A 21715-nucleotide genomic window follows, 5' to 3' on the forward strand; every position below is an offset into this window, starting at 1 on the left:
AGCCTCATTTAGATAGTCTTATCTATTCTTAATGCCCGCCAGACTGACGCCAGCAACTTACAAATTCTCGGATGTTTGCAAACATCTTTGCCTTGAGAGTCTCCAAAGATATCAGAGACTGTATGGTTTGCGGACGGTAAACGGGTTTAATTGGACTTATGGAACCTTATTTATTAAGAATTACACAACTATAATTTAACAAAGTGTGTTACATTGCGATCAATTCTCTCAAATTATTTGCAACAATTACAATACCATTTATTTAAACATGAAGCCGGTGAACAACTCGACCAAGAAAACCACAAGTGCTATCGCTAATCCCAGGCCAAGTAAGCAGAATGCGAAATACAAATGACCTAAGGTCAGTACCACCGTATCCGGAGCCTCTTCGACGATGTCGTTTTTAAAATATTCGGTTTCGAACTCATTGAATTGCTTCGGTCCAATTCCAGATTCCACAAGCGTTTGAAGAAATGTGCCAATATGGACAGCGAAGTAGTAGTTGGGTTTGTATGCGAATTTTATGTGGTGTGCGCCGGTTATAGAATTATCTTCAATTTTACCAACGTCAATTTTGTCTTTCATGCTCATTTGAATGGTAGTGAGATCCTGGTGTGTCACAATAGCCGCGCAATTGCGATAATCATGAACATTCATTATGGCTTTTCCTAGTGCATCGTGAGTACGGCAGGGTATCAGTAACTGTTGCAGTTTTTCATAGAGATCATTGTTGGTGTCATTGCGACTGAAGTGGTACTTTTGAAAATTAGCAGGTATGTAGATTGGCAAGTTTGCGTCCGCGAGTTGTTGCAAGGTTTTTATTTGGAATTCGTACTGCGGTACCGTAAGAAGATCAATCCACCTGGAGGTGAAGGCGCAACTGATGTGGATGATGTATATTAAGTAAGCGAGAATAACTGAGCGATGAAGGAATGAACTTGGCATGACTGGGATCGAGCTCAGTATCGTCAGGGAACTCACGTTGGTGATTGCGTCTAAGCCATCCTCAAGGCGGAATCTTCTATTTTGGCAGCCCACGATCAGCCACCAAACAAACACGGTACTTACGAAGGTGAAGATGATGAGGTACCATCCTAAGCTCTTAAATGCTAGTAGCACAACACGTATGGCAGGAACTGGCAAAGATTTCGGTACTATCCATACTATAGAGTGTGTTAGTACAGGTTGAGATGCGATATTGGCAGGTGCAGTGGGATCTGCGTACAAAAAGATGGATATATTTTTATTATATTCGATAAACTGTGCTATATCTCCCTCGCGATTTGCAACATGTACCACGTATTTTGTATTAAAGTACTGCGCCATTAAGTTCATTAAAAATTCCATGATGTAACGTACGTCTGGACAACTTTTCGCTAATTCCAAATAATTAAAACGTGATTTATGGTAAACGGCCAGGACAAGGGGACATTGGTTCAAATTCGAAGTTTTAGGAAACTGGATGTTTACACTACCTGCACACGATTCCTTCTCAATTACCCTAGCACGTTCACCGCAATTGTTTCCCTCCGTAAACTGGTTTGAGACGCTCAGAACTTCTTCTCCAGAACCCCAACTTAAAAGGACCACGTTGTATAACAAACTCTTCCAGCACTGATCGTGCATTCGTTCCACGTTTCCAGGGCTAATGACTAGAACTCTTACGTCGGAGTATCCCTTATCTTCGGTGTATTTTAACATTGCAACCAAATAAGCGGCGTAACTCAAGTAGTCTTCATTCTTAACGCAAAAGACAAAGTCGTTACTGGTCGTAAAAAAATTCACGTTTTTTATGTCAATTTTCATAGTAACCGTGAAGATCGGCATCTCGAATTCAAGGGGAACGATATCGCATTGCTCGCTGTGATCCGTCACGAACGTTATCGTACGAGCATCGGAAAAAAGTTGTTTTATAGTTTTACGTATGCAAGTCGCCATCGATGTGTTTCTACGATCCTCAACGATCGCCAAAGAGGCTGCAATTGACATAAGGCACTGTAAAGTGAGCACTGTTTTCATTTTGGACACGTCAACCAAGCCAAGACCATGTAAAGACTGATTTATAGCTTTGATTGTGAACTACAATAAAAACGTGCTCGTAAATCACTTACTATGAAAGGGAAAGGATCGCGTCCCTCCGTAATTACAGGATACAACAACGTTTTAGGTGTTTTCCATATTGTTTGTATGGTAAAATTGATTATTGATCGCCGGAGCTTGCACCGTTTCTTTTATTGTATTCGATATGACCTGGTAAATTCTTGGAAAGGTCTGAAGTTTTAAGTTTGTTGCAATATATGATATTATTTCATCTTGTATTTTTCTCACGCAAATTTAACAACTTAATTATTTAATTGTGCCATCTTGGTAGAACACGTGTTTTCCTGCTTACATTTAAATAGGCAATAATTCGATGGTGCGCGTGTAAAGGGGTATAAGTCAAAAATTGTGCAAATTGAAATAAGTATAGTTTTGGAAAAGAAATATGCGCTATTTTACTCATGCAAAAGGATATAAGTCTGGTTAATAAAAAACGGAAGATGTCATAATGTGCACATAGATATAAGTAGCAAAGGAACGCTATTTGTTTGAGTAAAAGGGTATAACTATACTTATACCTTTTTACACTTCCGAAACAAGAAATGAAAAGGGATTATCTAAACTTATACCTCTTTCCACACTAAATTTCCGCACGTAACGTTAACTTAAACCTTTTTTCACACTTCAAACGATACGTAAGCTTCATTTCAATTTTGCTTATTCTACATTAATTTAATACGAGCTGGTGGCGGTTTTATACTCTGATACTTGTGGTGGTCAAAATAAGGATGGTTACGCAAAAATCTGATCTGACTACCGTCGATCACAAATTCACGATCCCAGGTCATTCGCATATGGAGTGTGATAGTGATCACTCCGTAATCGAAAAAAAAAGAAAGAAATATGGAGCACCAATTGAACACCCCCGCGATTGGATGCAATTAGTACGTCTATGTAGAAAAACTCGTCCATTTCAAGTCACTGAAATGGTGAGGGAGGATTTCCGAGAATTTTCGGCCTTATTTAAATCATCTTTTCAACTAAGAAAAAAAAATGAAGAAGGAGATAAGATCAATTGGAGAGACATTAGATGGTTGCGCTACACAAAAGAAAAGACATCGGAATTATTATTCTCTACAAAACGACGTTGGACCCTGATGCTCCATTCAAGAAAATAAATTATAGGCGTAAAGGGCGTTCGTCTAGTAAAAATTTACGTGCGCCGTTATGCTACAACGCAGATACTCCAATCAGTGTAGAAAAAAAGGAAAATTTATTAGAGTTGCTTCCCTACATTGACAAGGTTTTTCACGACTTTTATAAAAATTTGCCGTCTAAACAAGATATAGTCAATGTATTACCTGACATACAAGTTGAAGAAGAAAGCGACGAGGAAGAAGAGTTAACAGTTTAAATATGAACATTTGTTAAAGTGAAAAGGGATATATGTTTTGTTTTTCAGTTTTTGTAATGTGTCAAAAGATATAAGTTTAGTTCAGATTGTGTATTTTTCATTATTTTAGTAATAAAGGTTTATAATCTAAAAAACACTTATTCTATTTGACAAAATTTGAATTTACCTTAAAAATTAATTAGGCAGGTGATTTGTGAAAGTTAATGTAATCTATATTGCTCATTTACTCGGTTTCTCATTTAATGACTTATGTCCCTTTACACGCGCACCATCGAATTTATCTAGAAACCCCAATGAAAATGTCAAACTTAGCGCTGACTTAGGGTAAGTTAAACCAACAGTATCGTTCACGACCATTAAAGGCGCGCTGATATTAAATAATATATCGACTCTAATTTTCAACAGTGGTCAGTATGTGTGTGAGATTTGTTAAGTGCCTTTGTTTACTGTATCATCTTGTTTCTTTATTGTATGTCATAAGGCTTCTTAATAGTGGTATAGGCGTGCTTAAGAATGTTATTCGTATACGAGTACGAAGGTGTGGCTGTGTGAGAGCCGGTAGGGATTGCACTGGGGGATACGGTCCCGGGTGGCATTTGGGGACATGAACGTGAGAAGATCATCTGTTCGCGTTAACCGGACCATGAAACGTCACCTACTAGTTCAAAAGTTACAGCCCTTTGAATTTTCTTTCGAAATTGGTTTCTAGTCCATAACTTTTGATTGAGAAGTCCGATCGAAAAGGTACGAATTGTTTTGGATTCTACGCACCAAAATTAATAAGAAAAAGTGTTTTCCCGAGAAATTTTGGTGCAGTCGATTTTTGGTAAAAAAAGGAAGGTTTATACACTGCCTTTTTTTGAGCCGCGAAAAAAAAATTGTCTCAGATCGACCCGGAAAAAAAGTTTGCTTACAGAATGTAGCCTGTAGAATCTATAATTTCAAACAGTTCCAAGATTGGGCCACTAATTCAAAAGTTACAGCCCTTTGAATTTTCTTTCGAAATTGGTTTCTAGTCCATAACTTTTGATTGAGAAGTCCGATCGAAAAAGTACGAATTGTTTCACCAAAATTAATAAGAAAAAGTGTTTTCCCGAGAAATTATGTTGCGTTCGCCGCTCGAGGTCGAAAACTTTAATTATACATTGGGTTAACAACATAAGCAATCCCACAAAAAATCAGAACTACCGGATTTGACGCTTGGTACCCCCCATTTTTAGGAACAAAGTTACTGGACTACAAGGGATCAGCGATTTTTTAAATCTTGCATTGTAAGCGTTTCCCAGGCTATTATACAAAATAAATCCCAATCATTAGAAAATGACATGCATAACGCATTAACTTTGCCGTATCTCCCGTCAGACTGGCGCGAGCTAATTTTATAACTTGATTAAACGGTCAGTAAGGCTTCCGGTAGCCATCCACTTAAAGACTTAGCAACATAATTTTGGGCCTTTGCTGATATTTTCAACAAGGAACTGCGAACGTTCTGAAATTTTGCGCTATTGAGGCAGCCGAACGTAATAAACACATTATCCACCGCGCTAGGACCTATAAACAATTTTGATATTTGATAATTAGGTGTTAATTATCCCATTTTTTGCTGTTACCATTAAATTAGCCTTCTAATTAATTGAGATCGCTACCGCTAACGTCCTTCCGTGTTCCTGTACCGGCCAAATTTAAATGAAATTAAATTTTCAATTAAATTACCTTGAATTCAGTCAATTTATTTTCATTCATCCATTTCCATCTAATTATGGACTTCCTGGTTAGAATTGTGCTTTGGACTTCGACTGTAAATTGCGTACTCATTATTTTCAGTTATATAGCACTTTGGGGCGTCATATGGTGTCACCTATTTGTCATAATCATACAAAGACAATCTTTATCGGGTCAAGTGCAATGAAACAGAAGTAAAAGTTCACATTTGGGTTAATAAACAACTTATCCAATAAGTTATTTTAAATTAATGTGCATAGTAAGTGTTTCATTTCGCCTATCATCTTATTGCTATTTACCGTAATTGGGTAATGTCTATTGCGTTGCCAAAATTAATTATTTACAGAAGTACCAGTTCCTTTTCTAAATTGTTTATCTACGTTATAATTAAAAATGTATTATTAGGCAATGATAACGATTTAACGTCACTTGGCTTGTAATCTTCGTTGGTATCTAATATATAAGTTTAGTGCTCAAAATTACTAACTGTGGCTTTTCTCTAAATTGGCGATTAATTACCTCAACTAATTTGGCGGTTAGATTCACCGAAAACTTCTGAATAAACTGCCCCAATTGTGTGAAATACTTCCTAATTAGCGGTAAGTAAGTACGTGTGTTAAAGGGTAAATTAGGCTCGATAATATCGCAATAACATAATTACCTCGCCTAATTTAGCGCTTAAATACACCGAAACCAATTGTTTAAAATACTTGCTAACGAGCCGTAATTATAACTAATTAGGAAATTAGCTAATAATCCTCATTTAGGCAAAATTAATAGCTATTGATTGTTGACACTTTTAATTATCAAAATTAACCGATGTTCAGTTATTTTACCTAAATAGTATTATAATATAATATAATAGTGAAGGTTGAACTAATTCGACGGAATTAGGTGTATAACTGAATTAATCTAGGAGGAAACAACTTTGAATTTTTGGTGTACACCTCTCTGAATTAATTAGAATTAACGTGAATTAATTACAATTAATGTGAATTAATTTGAATTAGTTGAATTTGAATGTTTGGTGTACACCAAAAATGGTACTTGTTCCGCTTAAGACAAATTCGTTTCTAAAAAATCATCGATTCTTGAAAAAAATGCCCTTATAAATCCCCAGAAAATTCGCTTCAGAAAATTTGGTTGCGCTTAAAAAATCGCCCTTGGAATGTTTCATCCCTAAAGGCTTGTTCCCTGAAAAGTTTCTCACTGGAGATATTCGCTATAGAAAAATTCTCATCCTGAAAGTGTAGCCTCGAAAAAATCACTATTGTGTTTGATCTTCGAAGACTTGTTCCCGGAAAATTTCTTCTGGGAAAATTCCCTATGGAAAAATTCGCTTCCGGAAAATGTAGGCTTGAAAAAGTCGCCTTGGGGATATGCGCACCGGAAAATTCTTTCCTGGAATAAGTGTAAATTTTTGTCCTGGAAATTTAGCCTCGAAAAAATCGCCCTTGGAATATTTGACATTAAAAACACGTCTCGCCCTAGAAAAATTCGCTATGGAATTCTTGTCCTGAAAATTGAAACACGAAAAAATGGTTCTTGAAAAACTTTTCCCTGGAATGCTTGCGTGAAAAATTTGCCCCCAGAAAATTTAGTCTCGAAAAAATCTCCGTTGGAATATTTGACCCACTAACGCTCGTCCTGACAAAATTTGCCCTGGAAAATTCGTTTCTCGAAAATCGCCGATTCCTGTAAAAAATTGCCCTTAGAAATCTCCTGAAAATTTGCTAGGAAAAATCGCTCTCATAAAAAAGGGTTCGTAAAAATCTACCTTCGCTAGAATACTTGCGTGAATAATTCCAGAAATTTGATGCGCTCTAAAAATCGCCCCTGGAATATTTGACCCCTAAAGACTTGTCCTCCGAAAAAAATATATGAGACAAATTCGCTATGAAAAAATCGCCTTTTGAAAATGCTTCCATGAAAGATTCAACCCGTAAATTCATACAGGGAATATTCGCCTCTACGAATTTTCCTCCCGTAATATTTGCGTGAAAATTTCACCCCGGACAATTTTCGGGAGGGTTCTTCCTGGAAAACTTCTTTCCTAAAAAATTCGCCTACCGAATAAAGTCGTTCTTGGAAGATTTGACCCCCAAAAAATTGTTCTGGGAAAATTCGCTATGGAAAAATTCTCTTCCGAAAAATTTTACGGAAAATGTAGGCTCCCAAAATTGCCCTTGAAACATTCGTCCAGAAAAAGAAATTTGTCTACAAAAAATGTTGAAAAAATCATCTTTCGAATATTTGGTCCCCAAAGAAAAATTTGCGTTGGAGTTTATGTCCTGGAATACTCGCTTAAAAAACTCGCCCCGGAAACTTGCGTGGAAAACTTGTCTCCAGAAACGTAAAAAAATGGCCCTTGAAATATTTGACCCACAAAAATTGTCCTCTCAAAATTCGTCTCAGAAAATTCGTATACGGAAAATTTAGCCTCCAAAAAAATAGGCCTTGGAATATTTGGCACTTAAAATCTCGTCTCCGAAAAATTCGCCCTGGGGAAATTCTCTATGGAAAAATTCTCGTCTTGAAAATTTAAGATTGATAAAATTGCTCTTGGAAAATTTTTCCCTGGTATACTTGTGTAAAAAATTTGTCCCCAGAAAAAATCCGCCGTTGAAATATTTTACTCGCAAACTCTAGTCCTGGTAAAAATTTGCCTTGCAAAAATTCTAGATGGAAACAACTTTGAATGTTTGGTGTACACCGCTCTGTGTTAATTTGAACTAAGGTGAATTAATTAGAATTAACGTGAATTAATTAGAATTAACGAGAATTAATGTCAATTAACGTGATTCAATTTGAATTAACGTAAATTAATTTGAATTAGCGTGAATAAATTTGAATTAACGTGAATTAATTTGAATTTGAATTTTTGGTGTACACCAAAATGGTACTTGTTTCCCCCTAGGAGTTAATTCATTAATTTCAGTATGACAATACGACTACTAAAATTAAATTATTAAAACTAATAGCAATTGTTTGACAATCAAATGCTTGATTAATTACCGAAAAAAATCGACATAATTACATAGATCAAAGATAGCACGTAACGTACAACATCGATTGCATGATGGGAATTCCTACCATTGAGAAAATTCTATGGATAATTAGGATGCTGCGTGTTGAACACTTGGTTCTGCCAGGAAGGAGTAAGAGTATAAATGTGAGTTGAGAACCAACAATAGTTACAATTAAAACAATAACGAGTGCTATAATTAAGTAAGTTTTTATTTCTTTATTGTCGTTCAGCTGTAGCAGTATTATATTATTGGCATAAATTACCTATAAATCCCAGTCCCTCTCCTGATTTTGGATAGGGTTTCCCGTGGTCTGCCTCTCGTCCTGATGGGTACGGGAATTAAGTGGTTTAGACGTTTATGACATTAGTTGTCCACCATATTAATTACAGTTTACTAATTGAAACTAATTAATTGTAAGTGTAACAAGATTAATCACAAATTTGATTGGCACATTTAATATCTATTGCTTTTTCTTATACAAATTACAGTGAGTTAGTTCTGGTTGCTAATTATACTTAATTAAGTACTTAAATTAGAAACTTGCTAATTAGGACTAATTAGATGCGTAAATAAGGTATAATTTCAGAACACTGTAAGTAAATTATTAGAAGTAGGTGTTCGAGATGGACTGTCCCTCGACGCTAACCGGCCCTGCATCCCAAATGTTTGCCACTGTAATTAACACGCTTCTGGCAGCGCAATGTGCACTGTCACCTGCGCATCTCTACCCGGACGATGTTGGTCCTCGACTGACCGACGGGGACGAGTTCGATTTCATCGTCGTGGGTGCCGGATCTGCTGGGGCAACGGTAGCGAGCAGGTTATCTGATAATCCCAACTGGAAAGTTCTCCTGTTGGAGGCCGGTGGCTACCCCTCTGCTGCTAGCGAGGTAGAAATAGGCGCACGCGCCCAACGTTTCAATTGGCTCTGTGCAGGTGCCGGCAACTTTTGGTAGCGTAAGCCGAACTCGAGAGGACTGGAATTACGACATGGAGCCGTCTGAGACTAGTTGCCTGGGGATGATCGGCGCCAAGTGTCCGTGTCCGCGTGGGAAGGCGCTCGGCGGTAGTAGTACGATCAACGCCATGCTTTACATTCGCGGCAATCGAGAGAATTTTGACAGCTGGGCTCGTGACGGCAACACTGGTTGGGATTTTGACTCGATTTTGCCGTATTACAAGGAAGATGTCCAAGGGGGGGACCTAAAGGTCACGAAGTACACGAGTCACCATCCCATGCGAGAAACCCTAATCAAAGCGTACCAAGAGCTTGGGTTTGGAAGGTACACCCAAGAAAATCCAATCGGGTATTTCGACTCCTATACCACAATAGAAAATGGCACGCGTTTTAGTTCAGCTAAAGCCTTCTTGCCGAAGACGAAAACCAGAAGAAACTTCTATCTCGCCCTTGACGCCCAGGTTTCCAAAGTCTTGGTAAATGAAGAAATGGCGGTAACCGGCGTTGAGGTTCGCATAGGGGGCAAGATTCTGAAGGTCAACGCAAGGAAAGAGGTAGTACTCTCGGCAGGAAGTGTAAACTCGCCCCAAATCCTTATGAACTCTGGGATTGGCCCAGAAGATCACTTGAAGAAGATTGGCATCACTTTGGTGCGCAATCTGAAGGTGGGCCACAACCTCCAAGACCACATCATCTTCACCGGCTTATTCTACAACCTGGCCGAAAGCGCCTTGCTCCCAAAGTCGGCCGATGACGTCACCGACGATTGGTACCAATACTTTAGGCACAGAGCTGGCCCAATCGCCCAGTCTGGGATACCAAATTTCATCTCGTTCATCAACCCCAAGCGCAGCTCCCAACAGCCCGCCGCCGAAATGTTTTACGTGCCAATTCACAAGGACGACCCTTACGGCACTCTCAGAGGGCTACAGGAGACGTTCGGCTTTCCCGACGAAATCGTCCGAGCGCAAACGGAAAACAACCGAAAATCTCACAGCGTCTTTCTGGTACCGTCCCTCGCCCATCCCAAGTCGGCCGGGCGAATTCTGTTGCGCAGCTCCGACCCGTTCGACAAGCCGAGGATCTTCGCGAACTACCTCGGCGACCAACACGACGAGGATCTCCAGACGATGCTCGAGGCGATACGATTCTACCAGAACCTAACCGAAACCAGGGCGTTCGCCGATACCAAACCGGAATTGGTTCACATTCCGCTGCCGAACTGCGCCCAGTTCGCGCCCAACTCGGACGGGTACTGGAGGTGCGCGCTGAGAAATTTGGCAACGACGCTTTATCATCTTGTGGGCACGTGCAAGATGGGGCCGGAGGGTGATTCCGACGCCGTCGTCGATCCGCGTCTGAGGGTGCACGGCTTGAAGGGCGTACGGGTAATCGACGCATCCATTATGCCTAAAATTATTAGCTGCAACACCAACGCCGCTACAATCATGATCGGCGAGAAAGGTGCCGCTATGATCAAGGACGATTGGCAGTCTTGCTCCTTGAATGATCAACCTGAAAATTGTTCGAAATTTGATTATTAAATCTTCAATTTTGAACGTTATCTTGTACTGTCATTAACCATGATCTTTGATTTTGGAACCTTGAACCTTCGATCTTTGAACCTTAATCCTTACACTTTCAATCTTGAATCCGGTCCTGGAACGTGGAACCTAGTACTTTCAATGTTGAACTTTTTAATCTCCAATATTGAACCTGCTGACTTTGAATCTTGAACCTGGAACCTTATACCTTCTCGCTTGAAACCAAAATTGAATCTGAAAACCTTAATCTAGGTTTCTGGAACTGTGAGCGCGGAATATTTTGAATTTTAAGCTTCCTTTTTTGAACCTTGAATCCTCAACACTGAATCTTTTAAGGTATCTAAAAATCTAGAATTTTAAATCCGGAACCTTAAATATTGAAACCAATCGGTGAACCTTGACGTTTAAATTTAAAAAGCACTGTATCACATCCATGCTACTGATATGAATCAGTTTTGGTATCAGGAGAGCATGAAGCATCAATTTCTGATACATACAAGTTTTGGAACCACACCTACAAAAGTGTTTATATCAGGAGAATAGCGTTAGTCAATACTTCTCAACTCGTTTCTTACAAGTGGAAGTTCTCGTGCTTCTGCTAAGTAATATAAGTTTTGGTATCAGGAGAATATGAAAGTACCTTTTGATTATTTTCGTGCTTTTGATACACGTTACTTTGTATCAGGGTGATATTATAAATGCCAATTCGGCACTCTTGACATCAAAAATTATTATTCAAGTTTGGTTACCAGGAGCACATGGATTGATATTTTTTAACTTGATCTTTTTTGTTCCTGATTTATGTAATTTGTGGTATCAGGAGAATATAAAATACCTTCTGCCACTTTTACACACTCGTCTACTTATTATTGCGTTGGTACCAGGAGAATATAAAACATTAATCGATATTTATCGACTAATTTCCTGCTTTTGATTCATGTAAGTTTTGTAATCGGGAAAATATTTAAAATAGCCTGCACTCGTCACATTATTTTTCTGGTATCAGGGCCACATAGAGGCAGTGATTTATATTACTCAATCCATTTACAAACCTTTGTATTGATATTAGGGGAATATACAAATGCTTACTATCTCTTCTGCACTCTTGACGTCGAATTATTTCAAAAGATTTGATATCAGGGGATAGAGGCATCGATCTATATTTCTCAGTTACAAAACAGCCTTTGGATTGATATTAGTTTTTGTATCAGGAAAATATATAAAAATGCGTACTATCACTTCTGTACTCGTGACGTCGAATTATTTTTAAGGTCTGGTATCAGGAGCACATAGAGGCATTGGTTTATATTTCTCAACTCATTCACAAACCTTTGGATTTATATTAGGAGAATATAAGAATGCCTATCTCTTCTGCACTCTTCTCGAATTATTTTAAAAGATTTGATATCAGGAGCACATAGAGGCATCGATCAATATTTCTCAACCCCGTTACAGTCCTTGAATTGATATTAATTTTTGTATCAGGAGAATACAAAAATGCCTACTATCGCACTTCTGGACTCTTTACGTCGAATTGTTTTTAGAAGTCTGGTATCAGGAGCACGTAGAGGCATGTGTTTATATTCCTCAACTCATTTACAAACTTTTAGATTAATATTAGGAGAATATTAGAATGCCGCAAACAGCGTTTGGATTTTTTGTGTCAGGAGAATATCAAAGCCAACTATCACTTCTGTACCTTTGAAATCGAGTTATTGTTAAAATTCTAATATCAGGAGCACATATATGCATCTGTCTATATTTCTCAACGCATTTTCTACAATTTGGAACTTCTCGTCATTTTTATTGATATTCGTTTTGGTTTCGGGAGAATATATTTCTGTACTCTTAATTTCCAATTATTTCTAAACATTTGGTATCAGGAGCACGTCAGCCTATATTTCAGGAGAATACGAAAATACCTACCGTCACGTATACTCTTCTGAAGTTTTATTCCTAAGGGCTTTTTTTGGTAAAAACAGGTGTTGGCATCAGGAGAATAGAAAAATGCTTTCTTTTTCTCGTTCTTTTATCTGACATAAATTTTAGTGTGGTGAATATAGGTTGGTATCAGGAGCACATAGAAGCATTGATTTATATTTCTCACCTCATTCACAAACCTTTGGATTTATATTAGGAGAATATAAGAATGGCTATCTCTTTTGTACTCTTGTCAAATTATTTCAAAAGATTTGATATTAGGAGCACATAGAGGCATCCATCAATATTTCTCAACCCCGTTACAGTCCTTGGATTGATATTAATGTTTGTATCAGTAGAACATGCCTACTATCGCACTTCTGGACTCTACGTCAAATTATTTCTAGAAGTCTGCTATCAGGAGCACATAGAGGCATTGATTTATATTTTTCAACTTATTTACAAACCTTTGGATTTTTATTAGGAGAATATAAGAATGCCTATCTCTTCTGCACCCTTCTCGAATTATTTTAAAAGATTTGATATCAGGAGCACATAGAGGCATCGATCAATATTTCTCAACCCCGTTACAGTCCTTGAATTGATATTAATTTTTGTATCAGGAGAATACAAAAATGCCTACTATCGCACTTCTGGACTCTTTACGTCGAATTGTTTTTAGAAGTCTGGTATCAGGAGCACGTAGAGGCATGTGTTTATATTCCTCAACTCATTTACAAACTTTTAGATTAATATTAGGAGAATATAAGAATGCCTCAAACAGCGTTTGGATTTTTTGTGTCAGGAGAATATCAAAGCCAACTATCACTTCTGTACCTTTGAAATCGAGTTATTGTTAAAATTCTAATATCAGGAGCACATATATGCATCTGTCTATATTTCTCAACGCATTTTCTACAATTTGGAACTTCTCGTCATTTTTATTGATATTCGTTTTGGTTTCAGGAGAATATATTTCTGTACTCTTAATTTCCAATTATTTCTAAACATTTGGTATCAGGAGCACGTCAGCCTATATTTCAGGAGAATACGAAAATACCTACCGTCACGTATTATACTCTTCTGAAGTTTTATTCCTAAGGGACAACTTCTCATGCTTTTTTTGGTAAAAATAGGTGTTGGCATCAGGAGAATAGAAAAATGCTTTCTTTTTCTCGTTCTTTTATCTGACATAAATTTTAGTATGGTGAATATAGGTTGGTATCAGGAGCACATAGAGGCATTGATGTACATTTCTCAACTCATTTACAAATCTTTGGATGTATATGAGGTTTTATTCCTAGGGGACAACTTGTCATGCTTTTTTTTGGTAAAAATAAGTTTTGGTATCAGGAGAATAGAAAAATGCTTTCTTTTTCACGTTCTTTTATCTGATATAAATTTTGGTATGAGGAATATAAAAATATCTCCTGCTTCCTCTGTACTCCGAATATCGAACTATTAAAGTTTTGATATCAGAAGCACTTGAGTTTTAGTATTAGGAGCACATGATGCAGACAAGTCTTGTTAGCAGGATGATGTGAAGATATCTACTGCACCATTGCAAACAGTTGAAGGGGTCAGAGCTCCACGCGTTCTCCGCTCCAATCCTCGTAAATCATGCTCGCCCCCTTCTCCCCGATCATCATCGTCGGCCCGTTCGTGTTACAGCTCACCAATTTCGGCATGATCGACGCGTCGATCACTCGAACACCCTTCATCCCGTGAATGCGCAATCGGGAATCGACGACGGCATCGGGATCCCCTTGCGGTCCCATTTTGCAAGTCCCCACCAGATGGTAGACCGTTGTCGCTATGTTCTTAATCGCGCACTTCCAGTAGTCGTCGCTGTCGGGCGTGAATTGCCGGCAGTTCTTCACGTCGACGTGCACCAGCTTCGGGTTGAAGGTCGCGAACGCCTTGGTTTTGGTCAGGTTTTGTGAAAATCGCACGGCGTCCAGCATAACTCGGATGTCTTCGCCTTTGGGATCGCTGAAGTAGTTGGTGTGTATTTTTGGGGTGTCGTAAGGATCGGCGCTTCGCAGTAAAATTTCGCCGACCGACTCCGGATATGCTAGCGATGGGAGGAGGAAGATGTTATTGGATTTCTTGTTGTTTTCGTCTTGCGTCTTGATGACCTCCTCTGGAAGATTGAGTGCCCTTTGTACCTCCTTTAAGCCGCCGTAACGGTCATTTTGGTACACTGGAACGTGGAAGAGCTCAAAGGTTGGGTACTCGGTTTTGCGTCTGGGGTCGCCGAAGAACAGGAAATTTCCAATTGACGTTTGACTGATGGGCCCGGTTCTGTGTCGAAGGTACTGGTACCATTCGTCCATTACGTCATCGGACGTTTTTGGTATTAGCGCATTATTGGCAACGTTGTACATTAGCCCTACGAAGAAGATGTGGTCTTGAAGGTTCTGGCCGACCTTCAAGTTCTTTACGACCGGTATGCCCAACTCTTTAAGGTGGTCTTCTGGACCAATCCCCGAGTTCATGAGGATTTGTGGCGAGTTTACGCTTCCGGCCGATAGCACCACCTCCTTGGTGGCTCTAATTTGGATGATCCTGCCGTTGATGCGCGCTTCGACGCCGGTAACCGAAAGGTCTTTGTCAATGGTGACCCTGCCGACTTGGACATTGAGGGCGACGTACAAGTTTTTACGATCCTTTGCCTTGGCTAAGTAGGCTTTGGCCGCACTGTGCCGGGTGCCCTTCCATATGTTTGTGTATGTGTCGAAGTACCCTTCCGGTTTCTCCTCCTCGTATTTGCCATACCCCAATTCATTGTACGCCTTAATCAACCCCTCGCGTATCGGCTGCGGGCTGATGTAGGGAGTCAGCTTGAGATCCCCTCCCTTACCGAATCGTTCATCCTCGACGTCCTGCAGATCTTCATTTCTCTTGAAGTACTCCAAGACCGAGTCGAAGTCCCACCCCGCGTTCCCCAAGCTGGCCCAAGTGTCGTAGTCCTTTCGATTACCGCGCAAGTACAACATACCGTTTATCGAGCTCGACCCTCCCAAAGACTTCCCTCGTGGTGCGAAACACTTCAATCCTAGACACCCGTGCTCGCTCTTTTCGAGATCGTAACCCCAATCGTCGTCCGTTTTTACCAAACTGAAGAAAGCCGTCGGAATCTACGGCGAGAACGTCATGTGAAAGGGAATTCGGCAGGTGGCAGATATTACCTCAGTGTGGGCCGACGGGTAGCCTCCAGCTTCCAACAGCAGAACCCTCCATTGGGGATTTTCCGATAGCCTGCTGGCGACTCTGGAACCTGCAGATCCGCCACCGACTACAATAAAATCGAACTCGTCGCCGTCGTTCAAGTGGGCAGCGTGGTCGGGCGGAAAGAGTTTGCTCGGAGATAATAAGCACTGGGAGGCCATTATTGTGTTAATTACGCTCATAAACATATGGGAGGGCGGTCCCGTTAGGGTTCCCGGGCATGGGTTTGCAAATTCCATCTGAAACACAAAAGATTCATTATTTCGGCCCAAAATCAGCTCCAATTCTTTTAAAAGAAAAAGTCCGGTGGGGCTCTGACTTAGCTTTAGGTTTGCTGGGCCAGCCCAAGGCAAGTTCGGTACGAACCGGACTCATTTCCTTATACAGTAGTAAGGCTCAACTCGGCTCCAATTTTGGCTCATGGATTCAATTTCATCTTCTTACAGGGAGGGATGTCAATCCGAAAAAATTGACATTAAACCAATCAATTCAGAGCGAACCGAAGGCGAGTTCGGCACAAAAAAGGGCCTGTTCTTTCAAATTGGAGCCCGAACGCACGACGCTAGCTTAGTTTGTGCCGAACTCACCTTCGGCTCGCTCAGCAATGGCAGCTCCTCACAGGGAGGGATATCAAACCGGAAATGTGACATCAAATTAATCAATGCCGAGCGAGCCGAAGGCGAGTTCGGCACAAAAAAAGGGCCTGTTCCTTCAAATTGGAGCCCGAACGCACGACGCTAGCTTAGTTTGTGCCGAACTCACCTTCGGCTCGCTCGGCAATGGCACCTCCTCACAGGGAGGGATATCAAACCGAAAATGTGACATCCAATTTACCAATGCCGAGCGAGCCGAAGGCGAGTTCTGCACAAAAAGGGCCTGTTCTTTCAAATTGGAGCGCGAACGCACGGCGCTAGCGTAGTCTGTGCCGAACTCACCTTCGGCTCGCTCGGCAATGGCACCTCCTCATAGGGAGGGATATCAAACCGAAAATGTGACATCCAATTAATCAATGCCGAGCGAGCCGAAGGCGAGTTCTGCACAAAAAAGGGCCTGTTCCTTCAAATTGGAACTCGAACCCACGACGCTAGCTTAGTTTGTGCCGAACTCACCTTCGGCTTGCTCGGCAATGCCACCTCCTCACAGGGAGGGATATCAAACCGAAAATGTGACATCAAATCAATCAAGGCCGAACGAGCTGAAGGCGAGTTCAGCACAAAAACGGGCCCGTTCCTTCAAATTGGAGCGCGAACGCACGACGGTAGCGTAGTTTGTCCCGAACTCACCTTCGGCTGGCTCGGCAATGCCACCTCCTCACAGGGAGGGATATCAAACCGAAAATATGACATGAAATTAATCAATGCCGAGCGAGCCGAAGGCGATTTCTGCACAAAAAGGGCATGTTCTTTCAAATTGAAGCGCGAACGCACGACGCTAGCGTAGTTTGTCCCGAACTCACCTTCGGCTGGCTCGGCAATGCCACCTCCTCACAGGGAGGGATATCAAACCGAAAATATGACATGAAATTAATCAATGCCGAGCGAGCCGAAGGCGATTTCTGCACAAAAAGGGCATGTTCTTTCAAATTGAAGCGCGAACGCACGACGCTAGCGTAGTTTGTCCCGAACTCACCTTCGGCTGGCTCGGCAATGCCACCTCCTCACAGGGAGGGATATCAAACCGAAAATGTGACATCAAAATTAATCAATGCGAGCGAGCCGAAGGCGAGTTCGGCACAAAAAGGGCCTGTTCCTTCAAATTGGAGCTCGAACCCACGACGCTATCTTATTTGTGCGAACTCACCTTCGGCTCGCTCGGCAATGGCAGCTCCTCACAGGGAGGGATATCAAACTGAAAATTTGATTTGGAGGGTCCCGGAACGCACGACGCTAGCTTAGTTTGTGCCGAACTCACCTTCGGCTCGCTCGGCAATGGCAGCTCCTCACAGGGAGGGATATCAAACTGAAAATTTGACACAATGAGGCGAGTTCGGCACAAAAAAGGGTCTGTTCCTTCAAATTGGAGCTCGAACCCACGACGCTATCTTAGTTTGTGTCGAACTCACCTTCGGCTCGCTCGGCAATGCCACCTCCTCACAGGGAGGGATATCAAACCGAAAATGTGACATCAAATTAATCAATGCCGAGCGAGCCGAAGGCGAGTTCGGCACAAAAAAGGGCCTGTTCCTTCAAATTGGAGCTCGAACCCACGACGCTATCTTAGTTTGTGCCGAACTCACCTTCGGCTAGCTCCGCAATGGAACCCTCTCACAGGGAGAGATATCAATTCGAAAAAATTGACACTAAACCAATCAATTCAGAGCGAATTGAAGCCCGAACTCATCTTCGGCTCATTGATTTGATAACAATTTCTTCAACTGGGCATCCTTCCCTGTAGGAGGGTGTCATTGAGTGGAACATTCCGTAGCATGTTTTCTCCTGGGTCCTTAATGAGTAGCATAATAGGATAAATTCCGGCGTCGGGATGTGACGACCCCACCGCCCATTGCCCTTCGGTGATGCAATTAGTCACGCATAATTACCCTACTAATTAATCGATTTGGGGATTGTTAATTCAAAATTACGCTTAATTAATTAATTTGAAGCACTGTAATTGGTGTCGTTTTTAGCTAATTAATCCAACTAGATTAGTGGTCCGTATAATTATGCAAAATAGTTATATACAGTTTGGTTTAATTAATTGAATTGTTGAATTAGAAATCTACCAATAGTCGATTAATTTCCAATGCGCTGGAATCTTCTTCTTAATCGCCTCGAGCTCGTTTTTGTCCATCGACTTGAATTTCTTATGCTTTCTCTTCGGCTCCTGGTCGACCTGCCAACTTCGTCCCGTATGACCTCGCGAGATGGCGTCCCAATCCTCCTTAATCATATCGGAGGCCTTCTCCGCTATCATGATCGTGGGGGCGTTCGTGTTGCCGCTGACGATGTACGGCATGATGGAGGCGTCGACGACGCGTAGGTTTCCGATTCCCTTCACCCTCAGGCGATGGTCGACGACGGCCATCGGATCGTCGTCCGGTCCCAGTTTGGCGGTGCCGGTCGGATGGTAGATCGTCAGGGTGTAGTGGCGCGCCTGGCACGCCCAGTACTCGTCGGAGAGGAAGTGCAGGTGCTCGCAGCCGGGGAATTTATTGGGGTTGATGCGTGAGCGGATCCGTTGCATTGCCGGCGTTTTGGTGAGCGCGTACGAGATTTTGGCGCCCTCCACCTGGAAGGCGTCGTGTAGTGATTTCAGGAAGGGGGGAGTCACTTACCAGAATGGCCAAGTCGTGGGGGTCTGCGAAGTAGTTGGGGAAGATGAGCGGGTGGCTTTTGTGGTGGGAGTCTTTGAGCAGAATTCTTCCTCGACTTTTGGGCCGTAGTAACAAAGGTAGCAAGGTGTACGCGTCCTTGTAGAGGTAATCTTCGTAGACGCTCGCGTAGATGGTGTCTGTCAGTCCAGTAATTCGCTTGCTGAACAATCCACCGTCGGTGTTATCGGAGTAGGAGGCCATGAAGAGCTGGATATCGGGCCAGTCGTTGCTGCGATTGGCGTACTTGGTGTTTACGAACCCCATGACCTCGCACTCCGGCAGCCAGTACAGCTGACCCGACTCGTCTTCGGCGAACTCCTCCAGGTTGTACGGAGAATAGGCGTTGGGTAGGAGAAAACTGCAACCGTCCGGGCATCTCTCCAGGTCCTCGTAGAGATAAGAGCCTCCCCCCATGGCGACGTGGTCTTGGAGGTTTTCACCGACTCCGGGTGAGTTGAAGATGGGCCGAATTCCGACATCGGCCAAGTGCTGGGCCGGGCCGATTCCTGAGAGCATCAGCAGCTGGGGGGAGTGCAAGGCACCTGCGCTTAAAATCACCTCGCGATCTGCTACGATCTCGACTTTTTTGCCGAGCTTGTTGAAGACGACGCCGTAAGCACCCATAGTGTCTTCGTCCACGAGAATCCTTTCCACTTTCGACAGTAGACTGACGTGCAGGTTATCGCGATCAGCTGCAGATCTTATGAATGCTTTGGCGGTGCTGCAGCGGAGCCCATTGCGAAGAGTGCCGTGAGAGGGCGTGAAACCGGTCTGGAACTCACCGTTGATATCCCTGATCTCGTACCCCAATTGCTGGGCGGCTTGAAGGAACGAGTCGGTCAGTGGGGATTTGTAACGGTAGTACTCCACCGAGAGATACCCCCCAGTCCCGTGCAGCGGGTCACCTCGAAAATCCTCGATTCGCATATCCTCCGATCGTTTAAAATAAGGCAGAACGCTGTCGTATCCCCAGCCCGGATTCCCCAACTCCTCCCAGCGGTCGTAATCTCGCCGGTTCCCCCTCACGTAGAGCATCGCGTTCAAAACGCTGCACCCGCCGAGCACCTTCCCTCGCGGCCAGTTGCACTGTCCCCCCTTCATCCCCAGGCAGTACCCGTCCGCCGGCTCCGTGCGAAACTTCCAATCGATCGGCGTCTTCTGCAGCGCGGGAAAGAGCAGCGGCAGATCCGAGTAGACGAACTCGTCGGGACCGGCCTCGAGCAGGAGAACGCTCCAAAACGGCACCTCGCTGAGACGGTTCGCCAGGACCGCGCCCGCACTTCCGCCCCCCACAATAATAAAGTCGTAACTCTCGTACATATCGTGGACCGGCGTGTCCTTGACGCGGTTCTCCAAGTCCAAAATGTCGGGCCTCTCGTTCATGATGGTCGAGTGCAGGGCTAAGAGGAAGCCGATACTTGGCCCGAAGAAGGTCAACACCATACGCGTCACCGAAAACAAATTCGCTTCGTCCTCCGCCATGTCTTTCGCGAGAATAACTTCCAACGAAGTGCATTTCTGCTGAGCTATTCGCTTAGGTTGCAACGCTCGACGACAGCGTTTCCAAAGGTTAACAAACTCCCGCGTTATCGACGACGACCGTGTCAATAATCAAAGCAACTGGACACCCCTAATTTAATTAACTTCCACGGCCGAATTTTATGCGCCAATTGCGACGTAATTATGGCAAAATTATCGCTTAATTTGAACCAATTTAATTTTGGATACTACACTGACGCGGTAATTAGGTAATTCACGCACAAATTGAAGTAATTACGACTCTTACTTCGTAACTGTGCACTATATATAATTACGATAATTGATTTGAAATTAGCCACCGAAATCAAGTTCTCAATTTGTGGAACGCAAGCATAGGAACAAATAGTAATTAGTGCATGTACTTCTATTCTAAAACCGTGGAGGTGCATCAGGAACACAGAAACCTCAAAGAAGTATGGCTAAATTAGCGCGTAATTAACAGTAATTTAATTTTCCATGCGGCCGCGAGGTATCGCAAGCATCCCCAATGTGTCAATTGGGTCTTTTAATTAATTTTACAGAATTTCGCGAACTTTCAATGCGTTACTATGTAAACCATGTGCTAATTAGACGCAAATGGACAAAGTGCAAAAAAAAATTAAATTAGTCGATAATTTGTATAGTTCTGGAAGTATAGTCTTGTGAAATTATAATTTCATTAGATTAACTTCAAATTACGTAATTATAGGGTGTAAACTAATTTACTTACCTTTATTTAAAACACACTTAAATTATAGTAGCACTTTCTTCGGCAAGTCGCCGGCAGTTACTGTTTAGTTGTTGGTACAAACTCGGTAACTTAAACTATGACCTTAAGATTGGTGTTTACTTAAACTGGTTTGATAGTAATTATATCGGGATTTATTAATTGAGTTATTTGCCGCAACTGGTTGGCACAAATAAATCGGCTCTGTTTGTATATGGTATCGCGGAAAGCAACTTTCCATCATTTAGTCCCTAATTTGAAATTTAATTAAGGATTTTCCAAACTTATTGCCTAATTGT

General features: G+C 42.0%; 5 protein-coding genes across 5 annotated transcripts in view; 2 read left to right on the forward strand and 3 right to left on the reverse strand.

Annotated features, from left to right (window-relative positions):
• Positions 1-21715, forward strand: part of LOC116161157 (flotillin-2) — a 376423-nt gene that overhangs the window by 314271 nt on the left and 40437 nt on the right. The gene's annotated exons all lie outside the window — the stretch shown is intronic.
• LOC116161139 (glucose dehydrogenase [FAD, quinone]-like) overlaps positions 1-21715 on the forward strand; it is a 397381-nt gene that overhangs the window by 265264 nt on the left and 110402 nt on the right. The gene's annotated exons all lie outside the window — the stretch shown is intronic.
• LOC116161156 lies at positions 214-2033 on the reverse strand. The gene is made up of 2 exons (XM_031474398.1): positions 1476-2033; positions 214-1217 (listed from the first exon to the last, which is right to left on the reverse strand). The coding sequence occupies exons 1-2, from the start codon at positions 2017-2019 to the stop codon at positions 259-261; spliced, it is 1503 nt and encodes a 500-aa protein (XP_031330258.1). The 5' UTR covers positions 2020-2033; the 3' UTR covers positions 214-258.
• On the reverse strand, positions 13997-21515 carry LOC116161149 (glucose dehydrogenase [FAD, quinone]-like). The gene is made up of 3 exons (XM_031474389.1): positions 21420-21515; positions 15819-16097; positions 13997-15767 (listed from the first exon to the last, which is right to left on the reverse strand). Exons 2-3 carry the CDS (start codon positions 16095-16097, stop codon positions 14208-14210), a joined length of 1839 nt encoding a protein of 612 aa, XP_031330249.1. The 5' UTR covers positions 21420-21515; the 3' UTR covers positions 13997-14207.
• Positions 17812-21413, reverse strand: LOC116161140 (glucose dehydrogenase [FAD, quinone]-like). The gene is made up of 2 exons (XM_031474378.1): positions 19133-21413; positions 17812-19086 (listed from the first exon to the last, which is right to left on the reverse strand). Exons 1-2 carry the CDS (start codon positions 20651-20653, stop codon positions 18577-18579), a joined length of 2031 nt encoding a protein of 676 aa, XP_031330238.1. The 5' UTR covers positions 20654-21413; the 3' UTR covers positions 17812-18576.

This window comes from Photinus pyralis, unplaced genomic scaffold, assembly GCF_008802855.1.
Source record: "Photinus pyralis isolate 1611_PpyrPB1 unplaced genomic scaffold, Ppyr1.3 Ppyr1.4_LG10, whole genome shotgun sequence".
Lineage (NCBI taxonomy): Eukaryota > Metazoa > Arthropoda > Insecta > Coleoptera > Lampyridae > Photinus > Photinus pyralis.